Source organism: Dermacentor albipictus, chromosome 2, assembly GCF_038994185.2.
Source record: "Dermacentor albipictus isolate Rhodes 1998 colony chromosome 2, USDA_Dalb.pri_finalv2, whole genome shotgun sequence".
Classification (NCBI taxonomy): domain Eukaryota; kingdom Metazoa; phylum Arthropoda; class Arachnida; order Ixodida; family Ixodidae; genus Dermacentor; species Dermacentor albipictus.
In genome coordinates this window covers 151,791,450-151,811,550 of record NC_091822.1, presented here as the reverse complement: position 1 = coordinate 151,811,550, position 20,101 = coordinate 151,791,450, and the positions used below count along the sequence as shown (strand labels likewise).

The window sequence follows — 20,101 nt, the reverse complement described above, 5'->3', positions numbered from 1 at the left end:
CCCCTTCACTCCCGCCGCAGGAAGGCCGCACTCGCAAAAATAAAAGTAAACAGAACGCGTCAAACTCTAGACCGTACATGTCGGCCTTACAGGAAGTCCCAGACTGTCTTTCCCGAGCTGTCACACAGCCTTGGCACTGGAATCCCGTCTGTTCGCCATCGCTGTCCGGGCATCCGAAGGATGCAGGAGCAGATCGTCTGCACGCCGCAGACGATGACAAACGTACGGCGGCAAATAAAATAAAAAAAGACCCGATGCGGCTAGCTCGCAGGAAAGACCAACTCAGTACGACCAGCGCTTCCCTGCCTCGCCATTGGTTCAGCGCGACCGCTCTTGTCCACACGACTTGTCGTCTGCTCGCATATCCAGCGGCCATCGTGCGTGCCACGCCGAGGCTGCGGAGCCACGGCCGCGACATTCCGAAGTTCGGTACACGTCTTTGCTAGGCTGGCTTTTATGTCCGGCTTTGTTTGTTGATGCTCTTTTCTAGTCGCCGATGCGGCTTGCGCCGCACTCGCTCGAGACGACGAACACAGCTCGAACGCCGTCCGCTGCACCATACAAAGAAAAAAGAAAAAAAGGAAAACCGGGACATCGGATTCACGAAGTCGCTCCCGCGTTGTGTCGTCTGCTCAGCGGCGGCCGCGCAGCCAGGCCCCCGCTCACGAAATCTTCGTCTGCAAACCGAAACTGCCCTTCCGAACCTGTTCTCTCGCTCGCTGGGGGCCGCGGCCTGACGTCACGACGTGAGCGTCCGCGCGGGCGCTGGTCACCGCAAGCAAATGCGAATTAACCTTGCCCCTTCTTCTCTGGCCCTTCTTTCTTTCTTCCCCTTAATGGCATCGACAGACCCTCTCCCCCTCTCTTCCCCGTTCCTTTCGTTTCCCCTCCACTCTCGAGCAATCGGGTTGGGAAAGAGCGCTAAATTTAGGGCTAACCTCCGCTTCGCGGACCCCTATATCGTCGTCCTCCCCTCGTTTCAGCTGTGGTATATACAAGGGGGAATCGCGGAGAGGAGGTTCCTCAGGGGTTCCTGTCGTTGGTCCAGTTTCTTCCGATGAGAAGGGATCGCACCGTATAAAAGCAACGGTGCCGTACCCGGGCCAGCGGAGAGCGCGTGCTGTGGTGTGTTTGGAAAGATCATCATCCCGAGCAGAGAGGACTTTCGGTTCGACGAGGCCGTGGGTTGTTTGCGCGACTTCGACGCCGCGCCCGACCGAGTTGGAAGCCTCGAAGGGACTTCTAGGCGTGGCAAAGGTTCGCCCGCAGGCGACGGTCGTTGAGGGAAAGGCCACTACACCACCGCCGAGGCGACCGGGATCCCGCGGTCACTGTCAGCCTTGGAGTCCCCATCTCTTCGTCACCGGCTCCGTTGCGTGCGACGTTACGTCATGAAGGTGAGTGATACGCAAGTAGTGCAGCTAACTTAAGCCGATGAAGGAGTCACAGGGGTTAAAGATCAGACAGACGGCACTACAGGAGTGTCAAATCGTAAACTTCTACTTAAAAAAAAAGGCTGAGTCACTCGTAGGCCTAGAGCTGTGATTTGTAGTGTGGCGAAACGGCCCGAACGTATCACAGAAGGCTGAAATGGTAAAATGAAACAACCCGTAGCAGTTCCATTACACCTACTATTTTCGTATATCGTGGATCACAAACCGGGCATAACGTATTACAGAAGGCCCAAAACGTGAAATAAAGCAGCTCTGATGAACTTAACTATTGGTGCACGTAACGGTTCACTAATATTGAAGTAAATTAGTGTCCACTGAAAAACCGTTTAGCTTGAAGAGGCATGGGTTTTCAGGACCACCTCTCATCCTTTTTTCTCTCGCGATGGCCATTTCGCTTAACCTTTCTGTACGAAGAAGAAACAAGTATGTCGTCTGGAAGCTCTCGTTTCAACTGTGCTGAAATTCCTAGAGGACACTCTAGCAGAAGTAGCAGAAGGCCCGTGATCATGGGCAGTGACGTACTGTACACATTCCTATTTAGTAATCAACGCGACAATATGGCTTAAGAGTTGGTTTGACGAAGCTTCAGTAATTCCAAGATCCGCTCATCCTTATCATCACTTTGGAAACGTTTCTGTAAGTTAGTTCGAAAACGTGAAGCTTCATGCACGTGCAGCACGTGTCCCTAAAAGCTCGCTATCAAATGTGTCTCTATTGAAAGAGCTTATCATTGGTTCAGTTCGATGTCGAAAGTGTGAGAAGAGCGGTTTAGCTCTGTCACAAGCCTGCTATTGATTTAGGAATTCCGATAGATGTAGCCAACGAGTAGAAAACGAGCTGGTCTGTCTACCACGCTGGAAAATGCAATCAGCTTTATTTGATGAAAGTGAAGTCAGCTAAGGTTCATCAGCAAGGGAACAGCCAATGCGTCAGAACTAATTGAGTTAGCGCAGGTCCTCCAGCAATGTTATTCACAGAAAATCTCAATACACCTGCGTGCGAATCAACTTCGGTGTATGTGAGAAATTACGAGTGAGTTAGCTGGCTTGAAGGTCAAATGCCGTTGCCTGTGTAAACGCGCCATCGATATTGCTAAAATTAAGAGAACAAATCGGTTTGACAGCCCCACCGAAAGCTGTTGTCATACTGAGGACTTATTTGACTTTTTGTCTAAGCCCTTCCCTGTATCAATCACACTTAAGCTCGTTGAAACAGTTCAATGCAAGGAATCGACGTAACGCTTGAAAGTGGCTCCTGTGCCTACAAGTACCGAGCGCGAATTAAGTTTAGACGAAGACAAAGCCGAGACCCGGCAAAGGCCTTTGAAGTTCACAGTCCGGTTGAGCCACTATACAGCCTTGGTTTTAATTTGCGTTCGGACTCGCTTGACTCGACATGAGCAACTTTTCCCAACAGTGCACGCGGCTACCCAAAATATGACAGCGGGTGCGTTTTTAATACACCAGGAAGACAGCACAGCCGCCTCCGTTAACATGCTCGTTTCGGTATACACACAAGCCAGGTTTCGCATTCGTTGTAGTAAATCCCTCCGCAGAGGCCTGTTGCGGCGCGCTGTAATTACACTTTTATGACTTGCACGTCACAAACACAGGCTATCAAATTCATGGGAGGTCAGCCACATTGGCATCCCTTCCTCGGTATATTTTCTATCCGTGCTGCCGGCGTGGAAATTCAGGGAACATTGACGTCAGCTTACGCTGTGACTGTGCTCCGTGTACCGCGCGGGCCTGTGAATTTTTGCCCGCTCTCTCGGGCTTTCCGGAAAAGCATTTGTCACTGCGTACATCCGTTCGCATTTCTGTCAGACTTCTTTTTATCTGTCCTGTTTAATGTTAGCGGCGACGACCGCAGTACATATTCTCATACGTGTTTTTTTTTTCTTTTTTCTTCACCACCTATTCGTGTACGTATACGTTTACGGCTTATAGTGGGTACGTGGCGTGCGGGGTCATATGCTTTCTCCTGGGTTCGATTCCCCCTTGAGTCAATCGCATTCCAATGGAGCCGGGATGGAATAAGTGGTCGAACAAGGCTTGTCTTCAGATTCAGTGTTTTGATGAGGGGACTATGGCCTTAGCGTCAAATGCGATCACTTCAAGCGTGCATCTTCCTGTGTGCCGCAGTTTTGAATGCAGGCTGCGAAGTGCTCACACGGACGCCCGTGTACTGAGATTTAAGAGTGCAATTATGAACGTCGGTGGGTCAGTGAATGGAGTATTTATTTCGTGACATTGGAAACATTGCCAGCTTGGTCAATATCCTGCAGTCAGCTTTACAGCTTTATAGTGATAGTACATTACCACGATGTGTACAAAGAAAAATACTTACACCTTAAATAATTTAGTGCTGCTGGCGATCGAAATTACGTTTGTAGCAGTCCAGCAGTTAATTATGCACCGATTTCTTATATGCACCGGCGACCCCTTGCGTGGTGTGCCATATATATATATATATATATATATATATATATATATAGACGTGTAGGCCTGTGTAGGTACGCCGCCCTACGCCGTAGTAGCTGCGTGGTAGATGCGAGGGAGGTCAGACTAAGCTCCCATGCAGAGAGAAGGGGAGAAGGAAAGGCAGGCAGGTTGCCCCGATGCAACTGTATATCTACAGGGCGGCGGGTAGCAAGCGGTGGAGGCCTCCAGTACAGAAACTATGCAGTACCTCAGGCCAACTTACTCGTCCTTCTATTCAATAAAGAATCTCTCTCACGCCCTCTCATATTATGACACGCTGCACATAGTTGGAATTGAAGAGCGCGTGAGTGTCTAGCTGTGCCAGCCGCGATTCACGAACCTTCTCTTCTTTGCCTCTCCTCACGCGCAGCGACCACAGCTGGTTCTGTGCGGCCTTCTCCTCTGCCTGCTGGCCCCGTCCGGCAGTTCCGAGTCGAGCACGTCCGACAACAGCGCGGTCGAAGGATCCCTGCACAGGGTCCCGCTCTCGGCGCTGCAGACCTCCGAGTCCGTCGCGTACCACGTGCCGGCCAACCCGCCTAGCATCAACAACGGCGGAGGCGGCTCCGGGGGCGGCGGCGGCAGCGGCGGCTCGCACCACCACTCCCTCTACCAACCGCAGACGACCGTGTCGCCGAACCGGCGGTTCCCGGCCATCGCCATGTTGTTCCCGACGACGCTCACCCCGTTCTCGTCGCACAACTCGTCGCCTTCGTACGTCCACCACCACCTCCGAGGCGAGTCCTCGTCCATGGGCGCTTCCAAGTACCACAGCGCGGAGCAGTACGAGCCGGTGCCGCCGCGGCGACCCCAGGTCGTGACCCAGTACGGCGGCGGCGAGCTGTCGCGACCGCTGCGCCGCGAGCCGCAGCACATCTACGGATCGCTGTCCAAGGCCCAGTCTCCGTACAGCTACGCTCCCGGGAGTCCGCTCGACATCGTCGAAAAGAGGCCGCAGGAAGTCAGCTACGACGTCCCTCCACCGGTCGTGCCGGACACGCCCCCGCGCTACCTGTACGAGCGCCCGCTCATCGACCACGAACGCCCGACCCACGCGCGCCCTCTGACCTCCATGGTCGACGGACCCCAGTACTCGGACCACGGTAGGCCGGAACGGCCTCCGCAGATGCAGCAGCAGCAGCAACAGCAGCAGCAGTCGGCGCCGCAGTCCCTCCCACCGCAGCAGACCACCCTGTACGGCTCGCCCAAGTTCTCCAGCTCGTCGCAGCTCAGGTCCGGCGGCCAGTACCCGCAGCTGGTCACCGAGAAGCCGGCGCCCTCCGCCCCGCAGCCGCCGCCGAGCTACGTCAGGCCCATCAAGTACGCCAGCAGCGGGTCTCCGTCCCAGTCGCCGTCTTCGTCGAGCGGTTCGGGTAGCGGCAACGGCGGATCGAGCGGCGGAGCGGACGACGTCTACGGAGTGCAGCCGTCGGCGTACCACCACAGGGGCGGCGGGGGCTCCAGGCAGGAGCTCTCGCAGCACCAGCAGCCCGAGTCCCGCGTTCCCGACCAGGAGGAACAGCCGCAGCAGCAGCCGCCCCGGAAGCTGCATCCGCAGGCGGAGGCTAGTCCCATGTACGCCCGCTACCCCAAGAACTCTCAGGAGAACACCCGCTTGGAGGACTCTCCGTCGGCGGAGAAGCAGACCCCGTCGTACCAGAACTACCCGGTGGGCCTGTACGGCTCCGGAGGATCGGACGGAGGCCGGAACACGAGGCGGCGGTACAACCTGGTGTACATCCCCGTCGACGTCCTGAAGAAGCTCCTCACTGAGGCAGGCTACAGGAGGAAGAAGTAGCGGGCACCGCAGCGCTGTGCACGATGGTCTTGAGGGGGAAAAAAAAGAAAGGAGGAGAAAAAAAAAACCGAAGAAAAAGCGCGAACTTTTGGACTTGAAAGTGGGCCGGTGATCGAACGTGTGTCTTCGTGTTTTGTTTTGTGTGATTATGATTATTATTATTATTTTATTAATATTATTATTATTTTTCGTACGTTGCAGTATGGTTACGTGGTGGACTTTAGTCGCGCGCACCTCTCCCACCCCCAACCTCCACATAGGTTGCGAGACGTCAGTCGAAGAAGGGAGAAAGAAGCGGGCAAGCAGCCTTCCTGGACGTGGGTCACGAGACCGGCACTGACTGCCAGCATCGACAACATTCGTGATAGTCGCCTAGAATCGGCAGCTGAGACTTAGTGGCCGCGTCGCCGATTTGGACTTCATACAGGACAAAACACGGTGCTCGTCAGACTTCACGAGCTTATATTTCTGTTCAGGCTCTCAATCCAATGTTACGCCGATCATCGATTAAGTATTGGTGCAAGTGCGTGTAGACCAAGCAAGTCACTTCGCTCTGTGCAGTTAAAACAGTGTTTTTACAGCCCTTAGTATTGCGGAAACAGACCATAGTAGCTTATCACGTGCAATGTATACACTCACGACCAATCCGCTTCTAAGTGAGTCAGTTTACTTTGTTATCTTTAGTCAGTCTTCGAAATCCTAACTATAGGATACTCCAAAAGGGTGCGTTCGTCTGAAATCATAGAAGACCGCTCTCCCAAGTAAAGGTAGGATAAAGTGGGAGGGCCTTAAAGGTCATGAGAGCAGTTGCAGCCGCTCCGTTCATTGCGAAGTATGCATCAAACACGTGGTTTGACACATGTTGCCTTTATAGTAGGTGCCTCAGCTTCAGATCTTCCTTGCCCATTGTTTGTGGACGCTGGTCATATCTGGTAGGCGTCACCAAACAGGTGCTCCATGAGTGACTGTCTGTCTTCAGTTATATACTTCATCTAGCCGAACGGGTTTTCGCTTCACTGGATGACGCATGCACTAACGCATGCCTTCGCATGCGTTACATTGCACTTACTTGCTTGAAATGTTCGTGACGTCCTCGAGGGAAACCGAGGACGGTTTGTAAAAAAAAGAAGAGAACCTTCGCGGCTCTGTTAATCAGGGAGCGACTGACACAGCACGGTATGCGAACAGCCTCATCTCGAGTCACTCGGCAGAAGTGCTGCCACATTTTTTTTGCTTGTACAAATAAAGTGGACGATGTCACAGTGAGCTTGCTCGTGTTCGTGTCCGTTTTATTGGCCCTTCTTCTTTACCTGCCTGCGAATAAATGCAGACAAAATTACAGAGCTACATAATATTCAGTGCGCAGGTCTGTCTGTCTGTCTGTCTCTGTCTGTCTGTCTGTCTGTCTGTCTGTCTGTCTGTCTGTCTGTCTGTCTGTCTGTCTGTCTGTCTGTCTGTCTGTCTGTCTGTCTGTCTGTCTGTCTGTCTGTCTGTCTGTCTGTCTGTCTGTCTGTCTTGTCTTGTCTTGTCTTGTCTATCTATCTATAGTATAGTAGTATGTATAGTAGTAGTATAGTAGTATGTTTATTTGGCCATATTTTATACAATATGCCCTCGAGGTGAGGCTAAAGGAGGTAGACCAAGCATACCTCCTGACAAGGCCTACACCCCGATCACACATCATGGAAACGGGGGCCGAATGGACAAAAGAAAAAAAAGAATAAAACAAATGAGCAAACATGATCACAATAGAAAAATAGTTAATGATAGACAATAATATCTATCTATCTATCTATCTATCTATCTATCTATCTATCTATCTATCTATCTATCTATCTATCTATCTATCTATCTATCTATCTATCTATCTATCTATCTATCTATCTATCTATCTATCTATCTATCTATCTATCTATCTATCTGTCTGTCTGTCTGTCTGTCTGTCTGTCTGTCTGTCTGTCTGTCTATCTATCTATCTATCTATCTATCTATCTATCTATCTATCTATCTATCTATCTATCTATCTATCTATCTATCTATCTATCTATCTATCTGTCTGTCTGTCTGTCTGTCTGTCTGTCTGTCTGTCTGTCTGTCTGTCTGTCTGTCTGTCTGTCTGTCTGTACAAGCAGCAAAACTGCCAGCTCATCAACTGGAACATTCAATGAAGTGCATGGACAAGAAGAAAACTTTGGTCCAGACTTTAGGTGCCCCTCTGTCCTTATTCGCTGTGGTTAACACTAAAGTGTTCAATCACTGCATGGGAATATTTCTCCCTAACTGGTGATTGGCCGATTAATTATTATTATTATTATTATTATTATTATTATTATTTTTATTTTTATTATGAAACGGGGCGGCGACAGTCAATCTGCTTGAGTTAATCCGGAATGCTATACGGGATTTTCATTCTAAATGCATTCTTGCATACATCTCCTCCATGTTAATTTTTTAAAATATTCCTCAATATTCTCTATCTACCTTGTACCGCTACCTATGCCTGTAACGGATCCGGTCGTATTCATCTCTTCCCTGCGTTTCTTTCCACCAACACTCTAAACGACACTTGCTTATGTTGACTGTGACCAGTTGATGCTTCTGTCCACTTTAATGTCCAAGCGCTTCTGGACAGTGCAGGTTACCTACAGGTCTCATTGGATGAGTACTTTCGCATTCCATTAGTATTTGCTGAGTAGTCTCCGGATTTTCGCCGCAGCAAACGCATGCCTTACCTTGTTGCCAATATTTGTTCCGGTATGTTCTTGTCCTTCGGCAACCCGGCTCGATCCTCAAATATCAATTGCCACTGCCCTTTGTTTAATCGTACAGATTTTCCTCTCTACTTTCTGTATTTCCTTTCTTGTAATTCTCTGTGGTCGTTTCTGTTAACAATTTCTGCCTCCGCTTCACCCTCTCTGATCGTCTCATTTTCTTTCTCATGACTCCCGGTTGTCTTTCTGCACTTCTCCGACTTCAAAAGAGGCCCAGTCCAGTGCCCACGTCACGCTGAACTGCCCCCTTTGTGGCTTTACCGTGGGCTTCCAAAGCCGATCGGCCTATCGATCTTTGGTTAACTTCCGAGCCCGACAGGATATCAGATTTTAAGCGCAGAATGGCATTAGAGCAATTATGCATTACAGCTGAATGATAATGATTATTATATATTGACAATCTCTTTGAAACAGGGGCTGTGACAAATAGTCGCCTAACCTGCTTGAGTTACTCAGGTATGCTGTGCACGCTTCTCATTTTATGGCGGTGGTGATGATGATTTATTGGCAGCCCCTTTGAAACGGTTCGGGGACAACTCGTCACCCAGCTCGCTTGAGTTACTCAGGTATACTGTCAACGTTTTTGCTTCTAGCATTCTTGTATACATTTCTTTAATCTTCTCTGTCTACCTTGTACCCTGCCCACGCCTGTAATGGATCCGGTCGTATCAGTCTCTTCCCTGCATTTTTTCCCACCAATACTCTAAACGTCTCTTGCTAATATTGACTGCTGACCGGTTGATACGTCAGTCTACCTTAAATCCAAGTGTCTGCGGAAGTCGTACATTACGTACTGGTCAATCGGCCTTGCTGCGCCCCCTGGTGACACATACCGTCTCTAGCTGTCGTAGTATCCGCTGCGATCACCGACAGTAGCCGTCTTCTCTTAAAATGTTTCGGTGGCGCACAATACAGGTGTGCGGTTTCACTCTGACTGTCGCTGATCGATCCCTTAAAGGTGGTGCCGACAATCCCCGCACGAACTTCCCCGTTCTAGGGGTTAGATAGATAGATAGATAAACTTTATTAAAATAATAATAAAAAAACAGCTAATGGTCGGGGCCCTTAGTCCAGGACTCCGCTGGCTTTTGCCATCTTCTTAGCTCTCTTTATCAGCTTGAGCTGGTCGTCGAGGGTCGAGCTGGACAGCAGTGCCTCCCATTGCTCCCTCGTGGTGTTCGTGTCTGGGTGTTCTATGTTGTGTAGTGCGCACTCCCACGTAATGTGGTATAGGGTTGGTGTGGCCCCACACCATGGGCATTCGTCCCTCTAGGCTGTGGGGTGTATCCTATGTAATATGTGTAAGTTCGTGTAAGTGCCTGTCTGGAGCCTACGCCAGGCAGCGGCATCCTCTGTGTTTAGATTTCGATGGGGTGGTGGATATAGCAGACGACGCCCTCTGTGGTAGTTGACGATTGCTGAATACTCGAGGTCGACAGGGTCCAGGTCTTCTGCAGCCGGCGTGTTGAGTGCTCGGTTATGTACAAATCCTCGAGCTGCTCTGTCGGCCTGCAGGTTGCCCGTGATGCCTGTGTGGCCCGGTATCCAGATGATGGTTTGGATGGTGAAGTCCTCAGGGTCCTCCTTGAGTATTCCGGCTAGGACTAGTGCAGCAGGTCTTCCAATTCTTCCCTGTAGGAAGTTGCGGCAGGCCTGCTGGGAATCCGTGAGGATCGTCAGTGGTTGGTTTACGTGTAGGCCCTCGCGGATGGCTAACGCGATGGCCAGCTCCTCGGCTTCCGTAATCGTGCAGGGGCGGGTCGATGCAGCGGAGGTAACGTGGCCTCGGTAGTCGCATGCCACCGCAACTGCGCCCTTGTTGTTCGTGCCATACATGGCAGCGTCCGTAAAACGGGGCGTGGTATTAAATCTGAACACTTTCTCCATGTACTGGGCCCTTGCTCTCCTCCTGCCGGAATGTAGGTTAGCGTCCATGTTGCGCGGTATCGGGGCAACGTGAAACCTGTCCTGAACGTGACGAGGTATGTAACAGGTTTCTTGGGTTCGTGTTGTTATTTCTGGGAACCCCAAGGTTTGTAGGACCTGCCGGCCCGTGCGAGTCCGCGCAAGTCTCTGTTGTTGCGAGACGTAATGGGCTTCTGCCAGTTCGCTGAGGGTGTTGTGCAACCCTAGCGCCAATAATTTTTCAGTCGATGTACTCATCGGCAGGCGGAGAGCGGTCTTCAAAGCCATCCTTAAAAGTGTGTCGGCCTGCTTCGTCTCGGACTGTGTGAGGTGGTAGTAAGGCAGGCTGTATGTGATTCTGCTCACCACCAGGCTACTGACCAGTCGCAGGGTGTCGCTTTCCTTCATGCCTCTGTTCTTGGATGTTACGCGGGAGATCATGCGTGATATCGCCTTGACACTGGTTTTGAGGAGTGTAAGGGTGTGTGTGGCCCGCTGGTTAGATTGCAGCCACATGCCCAGCACCCTCAGCAATGGCTTCTCTGGTATGAGGCCCCCGTTGAGGCATACCTCGAGTCTTCTTGTTGGGTCTGTGGGGACTGTGTGGTTACCCCGGCCTCGCCAGACTCGTAGGAGCTCAGATTTCTCGGGGGAGCATTGTAGTCCCCGTTGACTGACGTATTCCTGGATGATATTTGCTGCAGTTTGCTACAGTTTGCAGTTTGCTGCGTTTGAACATGATCGTCCCGGCAAGGTGCCGGCCAGTGATCGTGCTCCGAAACGCGAACCACATTCACCACCACGAGCTAGACCGAATGCACACGTTCTGAAGGCTCGAAGACATACGGGCACGCCTGAAGTGGTCGGATGCGTGCCCCGCCGGGCTTGCTCTTGCAAAAAGGGGAGACAGGTGCGCAGACACCGCCAGTAGACCAATTTAGCATTGCTCCGATTCGAGAGCTTCGCCTGTATCATCGCCAAACCCCTCTGCTCTGCGAGGAATGGACTGTGGTCTGATATATAGTAATATATTTAATAATGTTATAATGATATAACGATAACAATAGGTTAATTACTTCTTGCCAAAGGGTGGGAATTGTTATGACTGAAGTGGAGCGATTCGCGAAAAAAAATTCGTGTCCTTCTTCCCCCCCTTGAGATAACTATAAAAATGCCGACCATTCTGATCTCCAACCTCTCGTTCACAGACTATGTGCCTTTCTACATGTAAGTTTCTTCTGGCACGTATAATTTTCTTACTGAAATATCCTTCATAGCGACAACAAAAGCGTTGCTACCTGTACGCGTTTTGGCAGAAATCCCCTGTGCACACTGTAACGTGGCAACCAGAGCTCTGGCGTTTCCACAGAGTTCGATGTATCATTCGGTAAAGTTTTACTTTCCCGTAGTGGTATGCGCGCCTGTCATACCCGTCTCGCATTCGCGATATGGGCATTGCAAATGTGAGACATCGTCATATAGTATATGCCAGGCATCGTTAGCGTACTTGACAGGCGGGAAATTGCCTGCATATATACTTTGAAAATGCCTCGACACTGGCCCGTGAACAAAGAACGGGCCTGTAAATTCCCCGCAAATCTCTGGAATCTCATTCTATCTATACAGCGATTGGTTCAATGTCCTATTCATACATGCATTCATACTGCCTCCAACTTGGGAAAGCAAATATTTGAGTAAGTTGCCCGTGTATGTATTGTAAATACTGTATGCATTGTGAATTGTGCGCTGGTTCTCGATACTTTCTCACATTCTTCTCCTTTTCTTTTTTCGCACTCCGTACTGGCTGATTTTTCAGGTGTTTGTGCGCCAGGAGAAATTTTCTTTCTTACAACTATCAACTTTATAGTCGCTTTGTGTACAGCCGGATTCGTGAGTTGACGCGGGTACGAAGCTATGAGCGTTTTGCACGGCTCTTTCTGTAGGTGCCGTTTGAGAAAAGAATCGTGGTGGGTGTGAAGGCTGAAGTTTGTCAACGAAGTTGCCTCGTTCATAAATGGAAGAGAAGCAGAAAGAATCGGGGTCATTCAATGGCCTCGACGAATGTCGGGTGGAGTCGGGGCATCTGGACTCGGCGTATCCTTTGTCCGCGTTAGCGAGTATATTGAACAGTTCGTCGAGCTTTTTCCTACCTGTTATAGTGTCTTGACGGAAAGCTAGACGACCGCACTGCTTTGGAGCAATTGCGACGGGCCAAGCCGTATGCTTTCTCGGTAGCAAACCGGATGCTCTTCTGGGTGACCTCCCTGCCGTTCCTATCCTTGTTTTCTCTCTCTCTGCATCCCAAAAGCAAGGGCTGCACAAGTTGTTGTGGCTCGCTGAAAGTGTTTTGAACACTTTTCTCGGGGTGACGATGCAAGTGACGTTTTGGTTAGGAATTCAGTACCAGAAAAATACGTGCGCACTTTTGGATTCCGTGAAATTCGGGAACCAAGACAAGTTTGAGAAATGTGTGCCGCCTAGCTTACTGTGACATAATAGATAGCAGTGCTTCAGCAACAGATTCTTAGCGGAACATTCTTAAAATCGTGGGGGCTCATCGAAACACACAGAGAAACGGAGGGGCCTTTCTGCACGAGTTTTGTCAACATTGAAGTCCGGGCAGGTGTTGAGGAGGGCCCCCTTCTGGATCCACCTAGGGACACGTTATCTCTTTGTACAACTGTATGTTTCTGAATGCAACAAAAGATAAATTAAAACACCCTTGCACTCTCGCCCAGTTTTCTTAATCAATGCACCCTTATGGTGGGTGTAAGGGTGCTGTGAGATCTAGGGTTACCCTATGCTTCGCAAAACGACGTGGTGATGGCATGTTTCTCGAATGAAAACACCCCTCAAGGGTGTTATGATTCGCAATTCTCACTATCGAAGATGTAGGTTATTTAACTGTGTGCCCCGCGACCTTTATTTGTTGTCCTCCAACAGTGCTCGCAAGAATTAATTCTCGGCATGGGCTTCAAGAACCAGCAAGGCGCGATCACCGACCTGAAGTCCAAGTCGATAACGCTATCCGAAGGCCAAGCGATACCGCCGGGGAGTTCTCCGAGTCACCATGTATTGACGGTGCTCGAAGATCAAGTCAGCGTCCCGCCTTACTCCAGCATTTGAACAGACCGCGTCGGAATTGGGCCCGAGCTAAAGCTTCCTCTTAAAAGCAGAGACTTTTCGAGAGTGAGGACGGAAGGTCCTGATGTAAACTGAGACGTTTAACTTGCTCTTGCGTGGAGTGGGCTTCGGTATTGGAGCCATGTGACTAAGCTAAATAAATCCTTTTCCCTTCATTTTCTACACGCCTGACGTAGTATAGTCGAAGGGCCTGGTGGATTCTATGCCCTGAACACCACGCTAGCCGCAACGCCCTTTATTGTGCACCTGCGCAAGTAGGCCTGTGGGTACTTTCTTCTGGAAGTGGAACGCTAGCAAGAAATTTGGGCTGAAGTCGGGCTCCGATGCTGGCCTGGCCCGCCCGATGAAATATGCCGGTGAGCCCGAGGCCAGTCCGGGCCGGACTAAATATCGGTATACGGCTGGGCGAGCCCGGCTTACGGGCCCGGGTACATATGTATCTAGTCTGCATCCTCGTGGCATATAAACAGGTATACTGTACGGACTGTTTTCACTCGATTATGTGCCTACCTTAAAATCGGCCGCTGATGACCGGCCGATGTTGCTAGCGTTGACGGAGTGCCGCTTGTACCAGTGACGACGCTCGCAAACGAAAAAAAAAATAATAATAAGAGAACAATATTAACATTGTCCCGGCCTTGATTACATTACATGCTCGCTTCAGAGAATTGGAAGCATCTCTGCAGGAACCCGGAATTATTTGTAAAAGCGTACCACATTACACAGGCGAAACTTAATTCACGACTTACCGCAAGCCAGATGTCACGCAGCCAGATGTCATGCAGACAGATCACGCAGCCAGAGCAACTTATCCGAGGCGCCAAAAGCGAAACCGGAACCGAAACTCTCTTCTCGCGGCAATTGAAGCGCCGCCTACGCATGTCGAACGCATCCTCGCAACCGCTCCCAAACGACGGCGCAAACAAGTTTGCCCCGCGACTCTGTTGGTGTCTGCTTCGGCGGTGTGCGGCGGTATCGTATCTCGCCGACAGCCGTGTGGCCGACCGTCTCGCTGATATCGAATCTCCATCGGCGCTTTCGATTGAGACTTCGCTCCGGTGTCGCGGCTACTGATTCCCCATCCGCATCCTCCCCGGAGAAGCCGTCCAGACGTCGCCGCCGCGCTCGTCGCTAGGCCTATCCCCGGGCCCGTCGCGGTGATCGTACCGACCCACGCTTTTTCGACGCCGAACGTCGCAGTCGGCGCGGTCGGCCGCTAACAAGCCGCTCGATTCGTCATTCTACGCGGGTCGTACGGGCGTCGAGATCCATCATGGAGCGCATGGACCAGCCTGAATCATCCTGACACGAGTACGTTGAGCTTAGGTCATTTGCAAAGCTACGATGTTGCCCAGATGAGACTGGCCGTTAGACTGTCTGGGACAGGGTGTCCGAGGAACAGTGCTGTAGCCAGCGGTATAAAAAAGACAGCTGGTTCGGTGTGAGCCGACGTGTGTGCCATAAGGAGTGGGAAAAGGCGGGGCGTGCTGCGTGTGTGTTGGTGCGTGAGGTGTGAGCCGGTGAGGTGGTTTTCTGAAACCAAACGACCTCGCTCTCTCGAGACGACGGACCTTTCTTCTCTTGAGGAGAGCACGTGTGTGTGGGCCTAAGCCGCGCTTTGTGAGCCGCGTCAGCGCCTCCGAAGCATGACCCAACGGGATCATCGATTTTTGTACGGTCGCCGGCGGCGACAGAGTTCGAGCATACAGCTCGGACCTTGCAGCGGAAGTGCGACTCCCGAAGGTGAAGGCCTGCTTAACCACGGTACGTTTGTCTCTGCTCGTTGCTAATTTCTTTTTCTTTTTTCCCCGCATGTGTGCGTTTCCTTTTTATCTTTTCTCGCTCTCTGTAAAAACACGCACAATGCCGCGCACGCGGTCACTTGAAGTAAATTACAGCCGGCGCCAGTACTCGGGTGTCGTCTGCGCGCGCGAAACTCGTTTTCTTTTGTTTTTATTCTTTTTTCCTCGAGACCAGCCCACGCGTGGACATGCGTGGAGGAAACTTGAAGGAACTATGTCGTCTGTGTGTTTTGGTGTATCGCGTAGTATGCATCTACGGAGTGTTAAGCTGGTTTTCCCGAGTCCGCGCGCCCTGCCTCCTTTCATACTTCTTTTTTTTTTTCCAAATCCGTTCCTCGCGTGCCCAGCCCTCTTGTTGCTTTCGCATCTACAGCCGTTCTTCGCCTTGTCGTGCGGTTATTCTAACGTTGCACTAACTTATTCTAACTTTGCACTTAAATCGGCTGACACGTCGCTAAGCGCACCGCCAGTCTTCGTCAGTGGCTGCGGTTGCCTTTGGGAAGTGCGGTTTTTGGCTGCTCGGTGTCGTATCGCATTACGCAGGGAGCGTATCGTCTTCACGTCCATTGTGCACGCCTGGGAGCGCCCAGGCACAATGCCGTCGCGTTTTGCACCCGGTTCCAGCAGTTCCACTCTGGCCAGCAGGCCTCGGGAGGTCTCGTTTCAGGTTTGGTTAAGAAGAGTGCGAGTGTAAAAACCACGATGGCTGCGCGTGGCGTGCAGCTGTTCCACGAAAAAAAGAAGGAACGTCACGAAGTAGATCTTGCCGAATGTCCAAACTTTAATGGACATCCGTGTCGAATCGGACATCAGCAGCGGGCAGCTATAGGAAGTGTGTCAGTTATGAGGCATGGAATTAAACGCATTCCGTGTGCAGACGAAACCTTCGCGAAATCGTCTGCAACAGCCGTTTGTTTGCGTTTTACTCGGCGCGATATGATTGCGCTTGGCTAGGGTTCAAAGACGCGCTGACAAGACGGAATGTACGGTCACGTTGTTGGAGGCGGGCGATTGTACGCCCCGAACGTTATGAGGCGCATATTACTCGCGGTTCGATTGCGTAAGCTGCTGTCGCCGGGTGCTGGCGCCGTGCGCGGCGCTTTTTGCGTTTTTATTTCGTCGAATCTCCCCCCTCCCGTTCCTTCCCCCACTTTCTTTCTCTCAGCATCTTTTTGGCTGCGCAGATGCGGTGGCTTCTCGTTGCTGGAGTTTTTCCCTTCTTTTTTTTTTTCCTTTGCGTTCATTTTCCTGCCATCCGCGTGATCGCTTACCCACAATGCATGCGGCGAAGCGGCAGACTGCGATGTTGAACGGGGTTGCAACGCGCACGCCCGCGAATTTCGCCGGGAGATTTGAAAGTCGGTTGTTCAGGTGTCGCCGCCGTTAAGCGCGACTGAGATCTGCCGCTCATCGAAAGGTTGACTGTAGGAGCGTTTGATTGTTTTACGAGAATGACAGCCCCGGCGTGTGTTCCCTGGCGCTCAACTGCATGGACTACGTTTTTGGGCCAGCAGCAGACGACGTTTTTGGGCCAGCAGCAGACGACGCTTTAGGACCGGCGGCTTACTGCTATCCTACAAAAGAAAAATTTACGATTATTGCATTCTACCGGTGCTAACGTGTGGCGCAGGTAAATGGAACTTTAAAAAAAAGCTTAAAAACTGAAGGACCATGCGATGAGTGATGGAAGGTGCAGTTATAGGCGCTACGTAACGTTAAGATACGGGAAGACAGCGTTGTGGATTACAGAGCAAACTTACGGAGGTAGCCGATATTCTGGTTGATAATAAGAGGGAGAAATGGAGTTTCGGCAGACCATGTGACGTTAATGTTATGTAATGCGGAGAGCAGATAACCCCAAGAGAAGGGAAGCGCAGTCAAGGGCTGCAGCGAACTAGGTGATGTGATAATGAGAAATTCGCAGGCACGTGAATGGTATCAGCTGGCGCCGACGGGGGTAATTGAGATCGCTGAAATAGGCCTCCGTACTGCAGGGAACATAAATTGACGGATGATGATGAGACAGCTCGTCAGTGCTTTTGACGCGAAGACGAACCGCGCTCGATCATGGTCGCGAACCTTTTTGGATGACGTCACCGGAAGATTTCATCCGAGTCTAAAGTCATGGTCATTTCTGGACAGTCGCTCGCGAGCTGGTCCAAGCTAAGTCGAACGTTTTTGAACTGCGATAGGCGAGAACCTAACATCGGCAGAGATAAAAGTGTTGCGGAATTCGTGTATAACAAATATCTATGCGAGAATGCAATAGCGTTTGAACGATTGAGTGATTTATGGCACTGTTCGTAAGCTTTTATTTGTGTGTGCATGTGTGAATGTGTGTGACTACACGGTCTTTCACGTTTATGCCAATTCTGGTGCTCGACATATGCTTTACTACCCATGAGAAGGTGCAGGGGACGGTGTACGTCTTCATAATTTCGAATTTTGCATACCTCATGCGAATACGTGGTCAGTGAAAACTCGGGTCTCTGCGTTGGGCTCAAACTAACACTGTAGTTTAACTTTCTTCAAGAAAGAAGCGATTTCGTGCTCTGCCATGCTACCAACGTCCCGATGCGCTACCTCCAATGAGACCAGTTAAAACTCTTTTGTGGACTAGGAGGGTCAGACTGCAACACGCACTTCACTGACAGTACATTTGTGCAGCGCAACAATACATTTGGGCAGACTGGAGTAAAAGGGCATGTAAAGTTAAAGCAGAGCGCTTGTGTTACAGATGGAGGGAAAAAGAATTGAGCTCTGGTGTTTTACGTGCCAAAACCACGTGACAATATGTCATGTCACTACGACTTGACAATATCATCATGAGGCAAGTCGCTGTGGTGGACTCCGGATCAATTTAGACCGTGTGCGGTTCTTCATCCTGCACCGAACGCACAACAGACGGAGAGTCCTTTGTTCAAACCCAACTGGCGACAATATATTCTCATTAAATTTTATTTTACGTTGGTGACGCTTTGCTTGGTGAGCTTTCGGGAAAGGGGGCGAGGATAGGCAAACAAAACGCTGTCGCATTTAAGCGGTAATGAAGACAAAGAGTCGGGCCTTTGGCAGTGTAGGCAGCAAGGCGAGCGAACGCAACCGCGAGTCCTCTTTGCTGCTGGAAATGCGAAACCTGTCTCTCTCTCTCTCTACCCCTCTCCCAACTACGTCATATATGGGAGCATCAGTGCACTTCCGGTGTCGCCGATACAGTCCAGATTGCCCGCTCGGCGGGAGACGGATAGAAGAAACCGACGCTTTCTTTCTTTCTGCGATAAGCTCGTACTGTTTTCTCTCTCTACCTTATATGACGTTGTGGATGTTTTTTTCCGATGCGCCTTCGACTACGGAGTGATCTTACAACGACGTCACAATGTGTGTCTGCAGACGGCCTCTGTCGGGTTGGTTGGTTGGTTGGCTTAGTTGTTTGGGGTGGCTGTAGGGAGGAGGAGTGTTTGCGCGTGCTTTTCTTTGTACGGAAATGCGTTAGCACGTGACCGTAAGTTCAGTGTCTCGTAGATGTGCGAGCAGAAGGAGCGAGACCTGCTCACCGACTATACCCTTTCACCACTCTAACTTTTGGAATACGAACTGGATTGGCCTGTGCATCATCGTGCACGCTAGTTAATCGCTTCCTCCGCTATATGCTGAATCATTAGTGCACCCAGGATCTGTGTCAGGGCTGGAGGGGGGGGGGGTTGCAGGGAATTTTGGCAAGAAATCATTGTATGTATGTATGTATGTATGTATGTATGTATGTATGTATGTATGTATGTATGTATGTATGTATGTATGTATGTATGTATGTATGTACGTACGAATACATAAGCACCAATATATAATCTATGGTCCTTCGTTTTTGGGTGAAATCCGCTAAATCGCGATTTTCGCCCTCCCGAACAAAAGTGAGAAAATGTAGGCTTAAGCCCGATTACTTTCCGAAGTTGTGCCTTTCGTATAGAATAATTTAAAAAAAAAAAGATGCAGGAGTTACACTACTGCATGCTGCCTACCTTTTGTGAGCAAGTGATCAAGTTTTATGTCATTAAAATTAATAATATGTAAATATGGTGCTCGTTATGCCTCGTTTTTGCTTAGAACGCTCAAGCGAAAACCGGCCCATCTAAGCATAAAGCAAATTCAGTGCCTAACGGCGTTGAGTGAACGCAAGCGTTTTAGTCTTTCTTTTTTTTTTTAGCCGTGTCTACACGAATATGTACGACAGTGACGCCTTGCATCGCATTTCCCGCAAGTCGTGTCATATATATACACGGTTCTAGTGTTCTAGCGAGCGAACGCAGCTGTGGTGTTACTCTGCATTACGTGCGCTAGGTGTCACGTTGAGAGGATGTTTGCCTAACTGCGTATGTTACGTGCACAGATGGGTGGCCGGCTTGTCTAGTCAGTAACGTATTATCTGGGAGTGCAGGTTTTTCGGCTAGTTGGTTATGACCCTCAATTGAGGTCATAGCGCTAGCTGTGACCTCAATTAAAGTGTTATATCAATTTTCTTTCACGAGCTTATATTGGGAACCAAACAAAACAAGACAGCAGACAAAGACGAGGAAATCGCGACAGGCTTTCTGTCGATATATGTGGACCATGTGTCGACAGACCCCACCCCCACCCGTCCCCCCCTTCCAAAACGGACACACAAATGTGATCTCAATGCATGTGACATATGGCAACAAGAGCTTGTAATATACGGAAAAGCACCACATCTCCTTGGAAGCATGCTCGT

The 20,101-nt window shown here is 50.4% G+C and overlaps 2 protein-coding genes across 2 annotated transcripts in view; both read left to right on the top strand.

Annotated features, from left to right (window-relative positions):
- The first annotated feature begins 1,263 nt into the window (after positions 1-1,263).
- On the top strand, positions 1,264-7,001 carry LOC135899911 (palmitoyltransferase ZDHHC8-like). The gene is made up of 2 exons (XM_065429298.1): positions 1,264-1,397; positions 4,308-7,001. Exons 1-2 carry the CDS (start codon positions 1,392-1,394, stop codon positions 5,733-5,735), a joined length of 1,434 nt encoding a protein of 477 aa, XP_065285370.1. The 5' UTR covers positions 1,264-1,391; the 3' UTR covers positions 5,736-7,001.
- Positions 7,002-14,455: 7,454 nt separating this feature from the next.
- Positions 14,456-20,101, top strand: part of LOC135899852 (polyamine-transporting ATPase 13A3-like) — a 165,075-nt gene continuing 159,429 nt past the window's right edge. Inside the window, exon 1 of the mRNA XM_065429240.1 lies at positions 14,456-15,319. Coding sequence (XP_065285312.1) covers positions 15,202-15,319 — 118 coding nt within the window. The 5' untranslated portion in view covers positions 14,456-15,201. The remainder of the gene's footprint in view (positions 15,320-20,101) is intronic.